Here is a 16445-nt window from a genome sequence, read left to right on the forward strand (position 1 = left end):
TGTAAATTGATCCAATCAAGCTGTTGTGTTTTCATCCCAGACAACGCTCCGACAGTTTTCCAAGCCATCTCCAAGCTACATAAGCTCTCCGAGTCCGTACATGTGGACGAAGGAGATTGGTCGTTAATGGGATGGTTCTGGGGATTGTTATCCACCTGGGGATGGAAGATTCTGATGGTCATTGGGATGGTATTAGCTATCCTTTTCCTGTCCTGTCTTTGTATACAGTGTGCTCCTGCTCTATGTGGCCTTTTTGCTACCTCGTGTTCGAGGAGACCTGTCCAGAGAGAGTTACTAAGTACCAGGATGATGCTACAGCAACATCTCAATGATCTGATGAACATAGACCTGGATTCAGATTGACGTGAGTTTAGGTTATTGCCTATGTAAGGGCAAAAGGAGGGTCTGTGGTTCCGTGAATTCTGAACCCATTTAATGAAGGTTGTCGTATCGTGATGGTTTTGGTATCGGCGAACCGCGACTGACAAGTGCGGTATGCGTAAGCGTTTTCGTCATGCTACACTGATGGATTCACTGTGTAGTTGACGATCTAGTTTGCACCCTTGGGTTCCATTTTGTGCATAACCGCCATTTTGTGGTTGCCCTTACATAGGCTAATGACTACAGGATGACTGTGGCCAAGCGAGCCTCTAGGGACGCATACACCTTAGCTTGAATTCGTGTTGACTCCTGTTTGACCTGAGTCAACTGACCCTGTTGCCCGAGGCTAAACTTGTTGAGCCAGTACCTTGTTAAGCAGCTGGTCAGATAGAGATCAAAGAGCAGGACATTATTGATTCTATGGCACACGCACACACCCCTCTATCTTGCTTCTCATCTGTTTCTGCTCCTTCCTTTTATGGCCTTATGGCCTAATTATTGATTTGGGTTGAGGTCTTTTATGGTGGGCCCGTCCGGCCTGTTCCAGCAAGAATGCTGGATTTATGCCTTGTCATTGGCGATGGGTTAGATAACTGAAAGTGGGTTTGTCGTTATGTGATGCCTCTGTAAATACCATCCTCTGATTGGTCAACTTTGTGAGTAATTGATGCGAGCCAGGGACTTGGTTTTTAGCATAAAAGACGATGCTCCGCTCTATTATGTTGAGCAGTCTCCTGAGAACATACACCGTGTTGTACTTCTAGGATCTCTGTTACTGGCTGCAGCTAATAAATTTGACCTTTGATGTCACCGAGAAGAATCCCGTGTCTCTGTACTCTAAGACAGGTGAACCCGAAGACTTCGGGCGTGTCCCCTGCGCCGCCGGGTTTAAATCCCGGTTCTTCAGAACCCGTGGCTGTGTTCTCACACTGCACGCGTCTCCCGTGGGTCTCTTACTTACCTACCTTGGGTGGATTAGTGAAGCCCCAGCGATTGTACAGGCCCTAGGCCTTGTCCCCTTGCAAGTCGACTTTCCTAAACCTCTTTTTTAGTATATTGTCTGGTACGCCCCTAGGGCCCCAGCCATATTTGTGCTTAACTTATTGTGAAACGTTGATATTTGAATGTGTTCCTGGCTTCTAATCTCATAAAGAGATTAGTAGAGTGTGTCTAGAAATAAATACATATATATTTGATATATATACCTGTGAGGTGTCCTTTCATTTGGTAATTCAAGAGAGTTTAAGGTAAAACAAGCTGCTTTACATTCCTCTGAGACTTAGCCTGAAGGCTGCTCTCCACAGCTTCCACTAGGATAGCTTTCTTTAAAAGGTTGTCTTAAACCTGTCTTCCATAAGAGTCGAATTGGACTGGTGCAAGGTGGCCACTATAACTAGTGACCAGCATATGCCAGGCCAACTTCTCACACTCTCTCACTGACTGACTCTCTCACTGTCAGACTCTCTCACTGTCAGACTCTCTCTCTCTCTCTCTCTCACTGACTGGCTCGCTGACTGACACTCTCTGACTGACTGACTCTCTCTGACTGACTGACTCTCTCTCTGACTGACTGACTCTCTCTCTCTGACTGACTGACTCTCTCTCTCTCTCTCTGACTGACTCTCTCTCTCTCTCTCTCTCTCTGACTGACTGACTCACTGACTGGCTGACTCTCTCTGGCGGACACTCTCTCTCTCTCTCTGACTGACTGGCTCTCTCTGACTGACTCTCTCTCTGACTGACTGACTCTCTGAGTGACTCTCTCTGAGTGACTCTCTCTCTCTGACTGACTGACTCTCTCTCTGACTGACTCACTGGCTGACTCTCTCTCTCTGACTGACTCTCTCTCTGACTGACTGACTCTCTCCGAGTGACTCTCTCTCTCTGACTGACTGACTCTCTCTCTGACTGACTCACTGGCTGACTCTCTCTCTGACTGACTCTCTTTTTGACTGACTCTCTCTGACTGACTGACTCTCACTGGCTGACTGACTCTCACTGACTGACTGACTCTCTGACTGACTGACTCACTGGCTGACTCTCTCTGACTGACTTTCACTGACTCTCTCTCTCTCTCTCTGACTGACTGACTCTCTCTCTCTGACTGACTCTCTCTCTCTGACTCTGACTAACTGACTCTCTCTGACTCACTGACTCTCTCTGACTGATTGACTCTCACTGACTGACTCTCTCTCCCTCTCTGACTGACTCTCTCTCTGACTGACTCTCTCTCTGACTGACTGACTCTCTCTGACTGACTGACTCTCTCTGACTGACTGACTCACTCTTTGACTGACTTTCTCTGACTGACTCTCACTGAGTGACTGACTGACTCTCACTGACTGACTGACCCTCTCTCTGACTGACTCTCTCTGACTGACTGAATCCCTCTCTCTGACTGAATCTCTCTCTCTGACTGACTGACTCTCTCTGACTGACTGACTGACTCTCTCTGACGGGTTCTCTCTCTGACTGACTGACTCTCTTTCTGACTGATTTTCTCTGACTGACTGACTAACTGACTGACTGACTCTCTCTCTGACTGACTCTCTCTCTCTGACTGACTCTCTCTCTCTCTGACTGACTCACTCACTGACTGACTGACTCTCTCTGACTGACTCTCTCTCTGACTGACTCTCTCTGACTGACTGTCTCTCGGATTGACTGACTCTCTCTCTCCGGCTGACTCTCTCTGACGGACTCTCTCTCTCTCTCTGACTGACTGACTCTCTCTGACTGACTGGCTCTCTCTGACTGACTGACTCTCTCTCCGACTGACTCTCTCTCTGACTGACTGACTGACTCTCCCTGACAGACTGCTTCTCTCTGACTGACTGACTCTCTCTCTCTCTGACTGACTCACTGGCTGACTCTCTCTCTGACTGACTCTCTCTGACTGACTCTCTCTGACTGACTCTCTCTGACTGACTGACTCTCTCTGACTAACTGACTGACTCTCTTTCTGACTGACTCTCTATGGCTGACTAACTGACTGACTCTCTCTGACTGACTCTCTCTAACTGACTCTCTCTGACTGACTCTCTCTGACTAACTGGCTGACTCTCTCTGAATGACACTCTCTGACTTACTCTCTCTGACTGACTGACTCTCCCTGACTGACTGACTCTCTCTCTGACTGACTGACTCTCTCTCTGACTGACTGACTCTGACTAACTGACTCTCTCTGACTGATTCTCTCTCTGACTGACTGACTCTGACTTACTGATTGAATCTCACTGACTGACTCTCTCTCTGACTGTCTCTCTCTGACTGACTGACTCTCACGGACTGAATGACTGAATGACTCTCTCTCTGACTGCCTCTCTCACTGACTGACTGACTCTCACTCTCTCTCTCACTGACTCTCTCAATCTCTCTCTCTCACTAACTGACTGACTCACTCTCTCACTGACTGACTGACTCTCACTGACTCACTCTCTCTCTCTCACTGACTGACTGACTCTCTCACTGACTGACTCTCTCACTGACTGACTGACTCACTGACTGACTCTCTCTCTGACTGACTGACTGACTCTCTCACTGGCTGACTGACTCACTAACTGACTCTCTCACTAACTGACTGGCTCTCTCTCACTGATTGACTCTTACTGACTGACTCTCTCACTGACTGACTCTCACTCTCTCTCTCTCACTGACTAACTCTCTCTCACTGTCTGACTCTCTCTCTGACTGACTCTCTCACTCTCTCTTTCACTGACTGACTCTCTCACTCTCCCACTGTCCGACTGACTGACTCTCTCACTGACTCTGACTGACTCTCTAACTCTCTCTCTCTCTCACTGACTGACTGACTCTCTCACTGACTGTTATACAGGTACTATTTCCCAACCTCCAACCTCCTGTTATTTATACCCCCATAGCAAAAAACCCCATAAAAAGCAACCATTGGCACAGGCAGATAGAAGTTGCCAGCATTGAAAGGACAAAAAACTCGAGACATTATTTATTGTTAATACCTTTTTAATATGGTCGTTCAGTTGTACATAATGCTTTCTTGGTCATATATACGGTAACAAAAATGCTTCTGATACTTCTTTAGTATGCCTTTTCAGCATGCTGCAGAATTCTGTACAGCACAGCTTAAAGACATAGGCAAAGTCAATATCTCTGGCTAAACACTTACAAGGTCCCAAAGGCGAGACCTATTGGCTATGCCAATGCTTGTTTCTTTTGCATTCAGCACTTCATGAGAGTGCACATATTTTCTGACTCAATCCCTTGTGTGCTACTTCACAGCTCAGATACCCTCTCATCCCCGCGCTGTGTTGCTCCTCACTCATCTGAGATTCTCTGTAGAATCAGGGATGTTTTTGCTGGGGTGTAGCTAAAGACCAGAGTTTAAGGGTTATTTTTCTTTCATTCCACATATTGCATGAAAGCACTAGGATTTGGCATACAAAAGCTTTTAGGGCACTGGTGAAAAAGTTGTCTGTTACACTCACTCAGCTGGCCCCCTGAGACAGAAATTGTACTTAACATGACGCTTCTACTGAAGGCCCATAAATCTGTTCCCCCTGTTACTGCAGAGAAGAAAATGGCTGAATCCTGTGGAAAGTAAATTAGGCCTTTGCAAGCTAATACTTCTTTATTCCCTTTACATTCTCACAATTCCTTATTTCTTTAAGTCCTGTTCAGAGTTTCCTGAATGAAAAGCATATGAAAAATGAACCATGCCATTCTATAGAGATTGAAACATTGAATCCAATCTACAGTTGTGAGAAATCATAAGATATGTGTTGCTTATCCTCTAGAATTTTGTTTTTTAATCTATTTTTTTTTAACAATGCTTTACAGACGTACAAAGGCAATGCCAACAGTTTGGCACTTGCTGAAAAAGGTGAGGCCAATGCTTGTTTTCAAAGGCCTACTGAGTTAGGGTACAGCCCTGCCTACTCCTGATTCGATACACGACATTTGCTTTGCGGTGATCTATTCATTTTTTAGGTCTCGCCTAGCGACGCAGCACGAAAGGGCTGTCGCTAGCGAGATCTATTGTTACTGACTTGCTTTGGAAGGGAGACAGGATATGTGCACGCGCAGGACGGACTGCAATTGTGAACGCGCCTGTGAACACGCGCCAGCTTACACCGTGAGGCGTTAGTTAACTTTCAGTGCAGAAGATCTGTACGTGTACAGCTGGCGCCTGGCGCCACGTTATTGAGCCCCCTGCTTTGTTGTGCAACAACTCCCTGGAGAGGAAATAGGCGGCGTCTCACTGGCGCCATGTGGGCTTCCTTAATTAACAAACACAGGAGAAATGCAGGCTAGCTTCAACAGTGCGCTGTTGTAATACGCCTCCTTTCTGTTTTTCTTTTGTTTCACTTAGCTGTGGTGGCTCCCGCTTACTGTTTCCTTGTTTTTTTGGCTCCCCACATGTACTCACCTCCCTCTTGGTGATCCAGGGCCCGGCTTGCATGTATCTGTAGCTATGGGTGAATGTGCATCATCTATAGGACTTCCTCTATAGGTCCTCATAGGCACTCACCTCGCTCTTGGAGATGTGGTGCCTCGCTAGCTTCACAACAGCGAAGTTGCCCTTCCCCAGCGTGTGGTCAATGTCGTAGAAAGTAGAAACCCACCCGCACCGGGCCGCGCTGGGGGTGCCCAAGGGGCTCGGCCATGACCATGCTGTAGCCGGGGAGCAGCGGAGGCGGCACCGGGGTGCGGGAGCCCGAGGAAGCGGCGCGAACAGCTCAGGCTCCAGTGGCAGAGCTCGGCCGGGGGCGGGGCTTGCGCCCTGCACCACCACTCAGTGACGTCAATTGACGTCAGGGCACCGGGAAGAAGAGAGGCCGAGCCTGCAACTTTCACAGTTCACTGCCAAGACGTCGCCATGGTGACCACAACCAGCGTTGATGTCGCCGTTGAGATGTCAATCAGGGAGTGTGTCCTCTGCCAGCTCCTTGGCTGTCAATCTACAGAGGTGGGTAAGGAGGGGGAGGCAGACACCAGCTGTGCAGAGTGCTTACCCTCGCCTACTCTGTCTCTGCACACTCATGCAGCTGGAAACAGCTTGCATCGATGGAGTAGGTACATTCTTTATTTGCAATGAAGGATGCCAGCTCCGTTAGCGCAGGGTACATGGTAGTTCTGGAAGATAATTGCACGCGGTGCTATCTCTGCAGTTTACATTACCTCTAGACTGATCGGTGCATGGCACATAGGATTTCCCTCCATAAAAATGGCACATTAAATCATGCACCGAGCTCTGTCTTTACCAGGAACAGTTACCCTATTCCTTCTAAAACAAGCATTTGCAATGCAATAGGTCTCGTATTTGCGAGATTTTGGCTTTTTACATTGTAAATGACAATTCCTTTTATTTAACTGTTTAAAAAACCTGCAATAATAAAAAGCATTGTCATTTACAATACCAATAGGTCAAAGTTACGAAAATGCGAGACCTATTGCATTGCAAATGCTTGTTTGTATTCTGAAGGAGTTATTTGGCTATTGTTTTATTGTTACAGGCTGAAACACCACTTCAGTGTTTTGATTTAGCCTGGAGAAGCTCATTCAACTGCCTGTGCTCGAATCAAATATATATGCTGCATGCATATCCAAGCATTATCTTCACGGAATTAATTCCAATAATTACTTCACAGAGCATTAGTAAAGTGGTAAACAGACCACTGTCATCACATGTCATAAATGATCTGGTCATTAGTCCTACTACCACAGCAGTCAAGAGAATCTCTTATAACCATTAAGGCTCTCAGCCATAAAGAAACGTTATATTTAAGGATACACGAGCTTTATCCCTTACGGTCCCAGGTCATAGATGACATTGTTCTGATTTGGCAGGGAGAAGAGATAGGTATTTTTGTGCGCGATTGAGTGAAATCCAAACTATCTCCACGGCAGGGCTTTAAGTGGGCCGGGTCCTGCCGGTGCTCAGCACTGGCAGTTCTGAATAGCAGGTGCTGAGATGGGTCCCTATCAGGCTTTCCATTTGGCCCTCACACTCAGGATGAAAAACACTCAATTCTGCAGCAGTACCACCCTTCACTGCCTTTGACGAAACTTCGAAGAGACTCCTAGTCTCATCATTTCAGAACTGAAGCATGTTCAATATGCTATACTACGAAGCCATGGTTGTTGCTTATTCATGTTATGCAACTAACAACCATTTACAAAACCAACAGAACAAGTAACATTACACCTACAACAAGCCAGTACAATCATATAACTGGATGCAGTGACAGAAGCAGCAAATTACCTCTCGAGAGGTACACTATACTAAGCGTAGATGTTTAGCTTACTTTGGAAGCCACGCACTAATTACATGGGCCACGCCCATTTGAGAGCCCCCCCCAGATTTTCATCCCCCTGCTCCACGGTACTCAAGAATCTAATGGTTTTCTGCACGTGACTTGGGGGGGGGGGATTGGTACACAAGCTCACCATTACTGCAGTAGCGTTCATTAACTGAACTGAGAAAAGGGAGGGCCCTAAGAGAAACTCTTGGTTGCACTGGAAGGGCTGGGACAGGACATGGACAAAGTTGTGCACACGCCTGAATCTAGGCTTTCAGGCGTGCTCTGGTCTCCAGCGGTACCCATGAATGGACTGGGACTCAAAATAGGCCCAGGAACCAAAATAAACGTGTTTTCAATTAAGTAGCTACAAAGTGACCCACGTTTGCAAATTGGGGGAGGTTTTGAACTTGGAAAGATACGTTGTATAAGTGTTTTGCAAGTATAGAAAACTGCAATGATTTGAACTTAATGCAGGCAATGTGTGTTTTAATATCAGGTAAATCAACAGTAAAAAGAGGCCCACGGGACCATAAAACAGACCCAAAAAGAATCCAAAACAGACGACACACTGATCGGTCAGTCCAGCTACTGGGAACTGCCTGGTTGCCCCACAGGCCAGTCCAACCCTGACGGTACCGGATAGGATGGCTATAGCTAGTGGGGCTGTTGCATGGGAATAGATGGAACACTGCTGTCTCCCCAAGCAGAAAAAAACAGACAATCGACACGTAAAGGTTCCTGTTTCTTTTTACAGCTGATAAATGGTGGGCAACAAGCACAATCAGGCCTTACCTTTAATGTTGGGTAGAACACAGCATGCTTCCCGCTCTTATTCCTAAAATACACAAGAAAGCAATATTCACACATCTGCAACCTTGAACTGAGGTGTCTGCCAATTATAATGCATTGTTAATTACAATGTAACGCTTTTGCTAACAATTCTGCAAAAACTGAATGTGTTACAACAATTTTGATTGGAGTCCTAGGCCAGTTGCTGTCGGTAAACAAATGAATTGCAGCTTAGAAATAAGGTGCTTCAAGAAGGTTCTGCTGCGGGTCAGCCATGTGGATGCATAAGTGACTCTCATGGTCAAAAGGCAGGCAGTCAGTGTACTGGGAAGGTCAGCAGGTTCATAAGTTGCTTCTCCTAGCTTTGATGATAAAAAAAATCTATTGGGATTGGGTCATGGCTGAAACCCTAAGAAAACAGGAGGGTGTGCTTAGTGTGAACTTCCTGGATACGAAACCGGCTCCTAGTCTGGAGCCCTTCCTGGACTTTATCGAATTGCCTGAAGACAGATCATTACATCTCAAATTGCGATATGGCACACTTCCACTCCACGATTTTCAAACCAGTTGGAGCAAGGCAATTACGTCCTTAAAGGGCTGCCCAGGCTGTGCCTCGCCTACAGAGTCTATTGGCCACTTCATGTTTGCCTGTCAGGCCTACAGGCAACTCAGATTAAGGTGGCTAAAACCTGTCTGTAAAAATTTGGGTATATGGTCTGCCAGGGAGGCACTGCGTATTCTGACCTTTGATACATCTGTTCCAAGTGTAACCTGCGGGACTGCTAAATATTTGGGTTGGGCTTGGAGGTTAAGACGCAGGCTAATCAAGGCGCAACATCCATAAGTAAATCACCCCCATCCTTGATTCGACAGCCCATTATTGTTTACATTACTAATCATAGGGGATATTTGATTATGATATGTGTATATATATGTAGTTTTATCTCTTTTTTATCCTTTTTTTTAATTTTAATCTCATATGGATTGAAACCGTCTGTTGTAGTATGTCTTTCTTAACTTGTTTTAAAAATATGCTGTACAATACTTTTATGATATTTTTTTAAAATGTCGAATAAAGTATTACAACAACAACAAAGTTGCTTCTCCTAGCTTTGATGGCTGGAGGACAACACTTAGTTCGAATGAAATTCTGGGTAGACATGGGGCTAGTATAGAGGGGGAAGCAGAGGGCCTGGCAATGTCAGCAGCCGGAATAGTTATCACCAGTTAGTCAGTGAAAGAAGGTAGGAAGTGGAGGAGTTATGCAACAGTAAAACAGGCCCTCTAGGAGCAGGATCAATGCTGATTTGATGATGGCTGGGTCTAGTCTGAGGTGGCATGGATGGCAAAAAAAAAAAAAACCGATGGAGTGAGATATTGGCCCAAGTAATTACCAACAGCTGAGATTACGTTTTGTTTGTATTCTTCACTGTGGCACCCCCAGTGTAACATGTATGAGCAGATCTGGGTTCTGTGCTCACTGTGCCACTGGAACCAAGCTGCACCTGACTGAAGAGCCCATATAGGCTGAAACCAGTCCTAGTTGCTTGTGTTCCAGTTCGGAGAGGGCCTGGCAGTTCGGGCTGGAGTGTCACTACTGGAGCAGGATTAAAGCTGATTCGCATAAGGTAGGGCCTAATCTGAGGTGGCATGGTGGGCAAAAAAAAAAAAGGATAGTCAGGCATACAGGGCCGAGTAACTGCCAGTGGCTGAGAATAATTCAAGCATTCCATCCATCTCCTTTTTGTATTCTTCACTGTCAACCCTAAGTACAGAGGGAATGCCTGGACGTGGATCCCATGCTCACACCGTTGTTGGAAGCAAGCTAAACCCACTGAAGAGGCCCAAATACGTTAAAACCATTCTTGGGATGCTTGTGGTTCGGAGAAGACCTGCCTTGGCAGTTCCGACTGGACTGTTCCTAGTGGAACAGGATCAGGGCTGATTTGCATTTGGTTGGGTCTAATCTGAGAGAGCAAAAAACAGATGCACGTGGATGTAGCACAGAGTAATAAACAGTGATTAAGATTATATCAAGCATTCCATCCATCATTATTTTGTATTCTTATTGTGACGCAACAAGTATGCCCAGATATGGGCTGCGTGATCACTATCCTGCTGAACTGAAGAGGCCCAAATAGGCTTAAACCAGTCTTGGGTTGATTGTGTTCCGGTTCGGAGAAAATTAGGCTTGGCAGTTCAGGTAGAACTGTTCCTCCTAGGACAGGATCAAGGCTGATTTGCATATGGCTGGGTTTAATCTGAGGCACAATAGTGGGCACAGAATAGATGAACTGGCATGCGGCCTGAGCAATTATCAGTGTCTGAGATTAATTCAAGAATTCCATCCATCACTTTTTTCCATTCTTCATTGTGACGCTCTAAGTGGGATGTGTATGGTAAGATATGGGCACCGTTCTCACTGTGCCACTGGAACCAAGCTGCACCTGACTGACGATGCCCATATACGATAAAACCAGTCTTGGGCTTCTTGTATTCCGGTTTGGAGAGGGGGGTCTGGCTAGTCAGTCGGGATCGACTGTTCCTACTGGAGCAGAATCAAAGGGGATTTGCATATGGAATGATCTAGTCAGAGATGGCATGGTGGGCACCAAAAAAAGAAACGGGGATGCGGTCCCAAGTAATTACCAGTGGCTGAGATCAGTATAAGCATTCCATCCAACATTTTTTGTATTCATCAGTGACAAAAGATTAGTCGGAAAAGCAGGACTCCCCTAACAACTGGACTGCATATAAGCAAAGGAAATGTGAAGACAGTTTAATGGGAACAGCACTCCTGAGGAGACCCCGCAGGCACCCCTGTGCCCCCTCCCTCCCAGTGCAGGGGGGCACACCCTTCACCTCAAAGGGGGCCACTTGGCCAGGCCAGCTGCTACCAAATAAAATGCAGAGAAGCAGTAAAGCCGCTAAAGAATGGGTAATGGGGGGCCCCTGAGGTTTGTTACGTCACTGCATAGATTTCAACAGCAGGTACACCCACATACCCATAGGGCAACCAACCGTCCGTAAATTTCACGGACCATCCGTCATTTTGGTGTCTTGTCCGTTGTCCGTAATCATTCCTTTTATGGACGCCTTTTGTCCTGTAGTGAGGATATGGACACACCTGCGGACATTGCTAAATTAGCATAAGTTAGATATGCTTGGCCGCCAATTTGCCGCTTTTGCTCACGTTACTACATACCACATTTCTCGTAAACACTTTGCCTGCTCGCTTTCACATGAGAACTGTCTGCATTTCACATATTTAGTTGAACACTCTGCTCCTCATCTGTACAGTGTGTTCAAGGTCGAAAAACAATGAGCTCTGTTAGAGCTGTGCTTGTCCGGAGATGTAAATTCCTGCATCTGAACTCGGAGGTATGGGGTCCCCCTGACAATGCCTGGAGGTCTTCTATAAATAATAAACTAGCTTTGAGCACGGGGAGGGTGACAAGGCGCTATAATCCTGTATCCACTATCATTATAATATGATTTCCCCTTTTGTTCTATATGGAATTGTAACAATGCTGATTTGTTTGATCTTATGCATATTGCTGCTAGTATTGGCTAGTGTATTGAATTATAGAGCACGTTAGTTAAAATAAACATTTTAAACTATTCCTTGACTCTAGTTACTCATGTTGTGGACAGGTACGAGAGTTTGAATGAAAGAGTGTTTTTGTTCCCACGTATCCTGAGAGGAACAGAGTAACATGTTCTAGGATGTCTAATCATTTGTAGCTTCGCTGTAGCACGAAGAACGAATGAGACACTATAGCTAGTCGGATTGGTGCTCTGGGTACTGAGGTGGGTTTTTTGGTACACCACTACACACTGAGGTCCTGGTTTCCTGCGCATAGTTCTGTGTATGTGCAAAATCCCTGCAACAGTCCGTAATTTTGGGGATTAATTACAGTGAGCTGTGCTGTTCCCCTGTGAGAAGCCCCAAGAGATTAAAAGTTCTCAGGGGCCAGCTCACGCTTCTCCGTTAAACTCCAGAGGCTGCAGCAGCCCCTCCCTGAGCTCGCACAGACTGTGGACAGGCCCATTGTCATTCTGACTGAGGCTGATTATCCCCTTTCGAATGACAGTGCGCCGTCTGCCTTTAGCATATCATGTGGAAGTGAGTGCCTTGGAGGCCAGTAACTCACTTGGAGCCAGTAGATCGAAGTTAGTGATTAAAGAGGAGCTTTCCCCAAACAGAGTACTGTGGGGGACTTGTGGCCTTGTGTAATTTGCCAATGTTTTTTCACGGAGAGTGACGGGACAGGAGCAGTGACGGGACAGGAGAAGTGAGGTGACCGGGCAGGAGAAGTGATGGGGCAGGAGAGGTGACGAGGCAGGAGAGGTGATAGGGCAAGAGAGGTGACGAGGCAGGAGAGGTGACGGGGCAGGAGAATTGACGGGGCAGGAGCGGTGACCGGGCAGAAGCGATGAACGGACAGGAGCGATGAATGGACAGGAGCAGTGAACGGGGCAGGAGAAATGACGGGGCAGGAGAAGTGACGGGGCAGGAGCAGGGACAGGGGCGGGACAGGAGCAGTGACGGGACAGGAGAGGTGATGGGGCAGGAGAGGTGACCAGGCGATAGAGGTGACCGGCGAGAGAAGTGACCGGACGGGAGAGGTGACGGGGCAGGAGAGGTGACGGGGCAGGAGAGGTGACGGGGCAGGAGAGGTGACGGGGCAGGAGAGGTGACGGGGCAGGAGAGGTGACGGGGCAGGAGAGGTGAGCCCTACCCCACCCTGGAAGAGACCAAGATGATACTAGAATACTGTATGCCCACCCCTGTGCCCACCCTGGTGGATCCTGTTCCCCCTCCTGTGATGGCTCCTGTCCCCCCCGCCTGTGATGGCTCCTGTCCCTCCTGTGGTGGATCCTGTCTCCGCCCTGGGTGGCTTCTGTCCCAGTCCTGGAATAGCTCCTGCAGCGAGGGTGAAGTGCTTGATGGGCCTCTTCTCAAAAAGGCTCAGCTCAAAATTAAATGAAAGATTGAATAGATGGATAATGAGAGAGGCTGGATGGATTGATGAGTGAGTGGAAGGATGGATGAGAGAAAAGGTAAATAGCTGGATGTATGGGTGGAAGGGTAGCTGGATGGGTAAAAGGGTGGATGGATGGGTAAAAGGGTGGATGGATGAGTGAAAGGATGGATGGATTGATGAATTGATAAGTGCAAGGGTGGATGTAAGGATGGATGAGTGAGTGAAAGGGAGGGTAGATGGACAAAAGAATGAATAGATGAATGAAGGAGTGAAATGATAAATGGATGAGAGAAAGGATGGATGAGTGATAGGGTAATTGGATGGATTCATGAGTGGATGAGTAGATGGATGGGTGAGTGGATGGATGGAAGGAAGGATGGCTAAGTGAAAGGGTCGATGGAGAGAGAAAGGGAGGATGGATGGATGACTGAAAGGGTGGATGGGTGGAAGGATGAGGTACTGGGTGGAGGGATGGATGAGTAAGTGAAAGGATGGCTGGATGGGTGAAAGGGTAAATGGCTGGATGGATGGGTAGAAGAGTGGATGGATGAGTGTACAGATGGATAGGGTGAAAGGGTGGATGGATGGATAATGGATAGATGAGTGAAAGGATGGATGAGTGAAATGATAGATGGAAGGATACATGATGGATAGGTTTGCAAATGGTTGAATATGTTTGGATATGACTGGGCTTACTTATATACTATTGCGCGACCTCCTCTGATGCGTCTGTAAAACTTACCTATTGTCCTGAAGTTTTGTCCTGAATTTTGACCTCCTGTCCTGAATTTTTACAATCACCGTCCTGAATTTGCACCAATGCCAGTTGGTCACCCTAACTCACTGAAAGAAGAGGACACAAACTCTCCCGTCGGTGCTGTGCAGATGTTCACAAGCTAGGTCGCTGGCTTGCCGTGGGTTAATGTGCGCGCGGCGTGCATCTGCTTGAGCAGCGGGCTTCAGCACATCCTCACCAAGCCTTCTGACCACTGATGTGCTGCCGCAGGAGGAAGTTCATAGGCCGGAGCTATTTTAAAATGCTTTCATCTGATTTGTTCTGGGTCTGCGCGCCCAGGAGTGCTGCCTTGGCGAATGCACGAGTTCAGCGTGCTCAGCCGCGGAGACGCCGCCAGGGGACTGCAGGTAATTCGAGGTTTCACGGGCGCGCGCGCGGCCCTGGGAGGACATCCAACGTTACGATCCACAAACCCCCAAAAGCCGGGCACGCGCTGCATGGCGCAGAAAAAAATGTCCTGACTGGATGTGTGCAGGTTATCTTTGGGTGGCAGGGGGTTCTCCACTGCACAATACACGTGTTTTTCCTTCATCGATGCGGCTTCTCGTGTTCAAGTACTTGTAGCAGGGGAACAATGTCCTGCGGAGTGCGGAGTAAGATGGCGGGCGGTGTAGGGGCTTTGAGAGGCAATAAGAAGAGCGCGTAGGTAAGTGGAGCGGCAGAGTGGTTAGCGCCTAGTGGAAAAGCATACGTCTTTTGATGCTAAGGAGTGCAAACTGGAGAAAATATGAGAACCCCACCCGGGAATGTAAAGAGAAAATCTAGGGCAGAAGGAGGAAGCCTAGTCAAGAACAAGAATATTAAACGTCGAGAGAAGAAGAAATGAAGAATCCTGGGTGAAAGAAAACCATCAAAAAACGAGGCAGCTAAAGAGCAGGAAAGATGCAAGAGCTAAGGTGGGGAGGAGGGGACAGAGGGAGGAGGGGAAATAAAACCTGAGAGAAGAGAGGGGTGAAGGGAGAGAAAGCTGAAACCACGGATAGGGGCGAGATGGGAGCCGAGGGGGAAAAGTAATGGATGGGAGGCCGGACCTGCATTAGTGGCGAGGCTGCGATAATGGGGCGGCATTTAAATCGAACCCCTGGAGAAGGTACAGGACAAGACTGTTTGGGGGAAGACAAGTTTGGTCAGTATAACCAATCTAGAGCTCGGAAATGCGAGAAGGAGAAGGCTGGGGGAGGAAAACGGAACAAAATCTGCAGAGGGGGTGCGGGGTGACAGGAGGAAAGGGGTAGGTTGAGTGGACCTATCTGGTGCCTGCAGAGGAACACACATTTGGAAGCAGTAGAATGAGATAAGGGTGACAGTGAAAGAGGCGTAGAGGGGTGGCGGCACATTCAGTAAAGAGGACCCTGAGAAGAAGACTGGGAAGGGGGGGACTGAAGAAGCCTGGGTACGAAGAGACGAGAAGATGGAGGCCGTGTTTGTCTGGGGAAGAAGAGTTGTTAAAGGCTCCTGTGCATAGACCTCTCTCAATAACCCCCCCCCCCCCCCCCCCCCGGCAGTTAAGAAAGGCCACACGCAGCATGACTAAAGTGCGGAGGCAAAGAAGAGGCGAGGAGTGGAAAAGAAAACTTACTTTTTGTACTCAAAATAATGCTCAGCAATCTGCTCCTCCCACACAATCTTCGGCTTCTGCTCCGTTAGGATCTCGATGTACCTGGGGAAAAAGTAAACAAACCGCTAATTATAAAATTGGCTTCCCACGTCCAGGTGTTTGTGTATCTTGGAGATGTGAATGCTTAAAGTTAACAGGCTGTACCTAGCTGGAGTCCCTGTGGGGAGAGTCTGAGCAGACAATACACAAGAGGCAGGCACAGCAGTCTAGAAGCAGAAGTAACTGTGACCTTTCTTATCCAATCTTGTTTTCTCTGGGTCACTCCAGAATTTGGAATAAGAGACCAACATCCAAACATCAATGCCCAGACTGGTGAGCAACGATACAACGGTAGAACAAAGCACCAGTAACTGCTGACTTCCATCGCTCCGATACACTCCCCACTGAGTACACTCCAACTGCATGGGGGCCACAAGGTATCTCTGAGTTGGTGATTGATAGGAGACACACATTACTGTAGGCTTCAACGAACATGTAGTAACAAAGTCCACGCAGGTAGGATGTAGTATATGTAGATTTATTGTAGTAAGTTACATGCAGAGGTGTTGTAGTCAAGCACCCCACCAGGAGCAGCCTGCCTTCTGCTCAGCCCA

At 47.5% G+C, this 16445-nt stretch overlaps 1 protein-coding gene across 1 annotated transcript in view; it reads right to left on the bottom strand.

Annotated features, from left to right (window-relative positions):
• Positions 1–16445, bottom strand: part of CHID1 (chitinase domain containing 1) — a 1360135-nt gene that overhangs the window by 36020 nt on the left and 1307670 nt on the right. The window contains exons 12-13 of the mRNA XM_085644891.1: positions 15814–15894; positions 8454–8496 (exon numbers count right to left, since the gene is read on the bottom strand). Coding sequence (XP_085501017.1) covers positions 8454–8496; positions 15814–15894 — 124 coding nt within the window. The remainder of the gene's footprint in view (positions 1–8453; positions 8497–15813; positions 15895–16445) is intronic.

Source organism: Triturus cristatus, chromosome 3_1, assembly GCF_964204655.1.
Source record: "Triturus cristatus chromosome 3_1, aTriCri1.1, whole genome shotgun sequence".
In the NCBI taxonomy this organism is placed as follows: domain Eukaryota; kingdom Metazoa; phylum Chordata; class Amphibia; order Caudata; family Salamandridae; genus Triturus; species Triturus cristatus.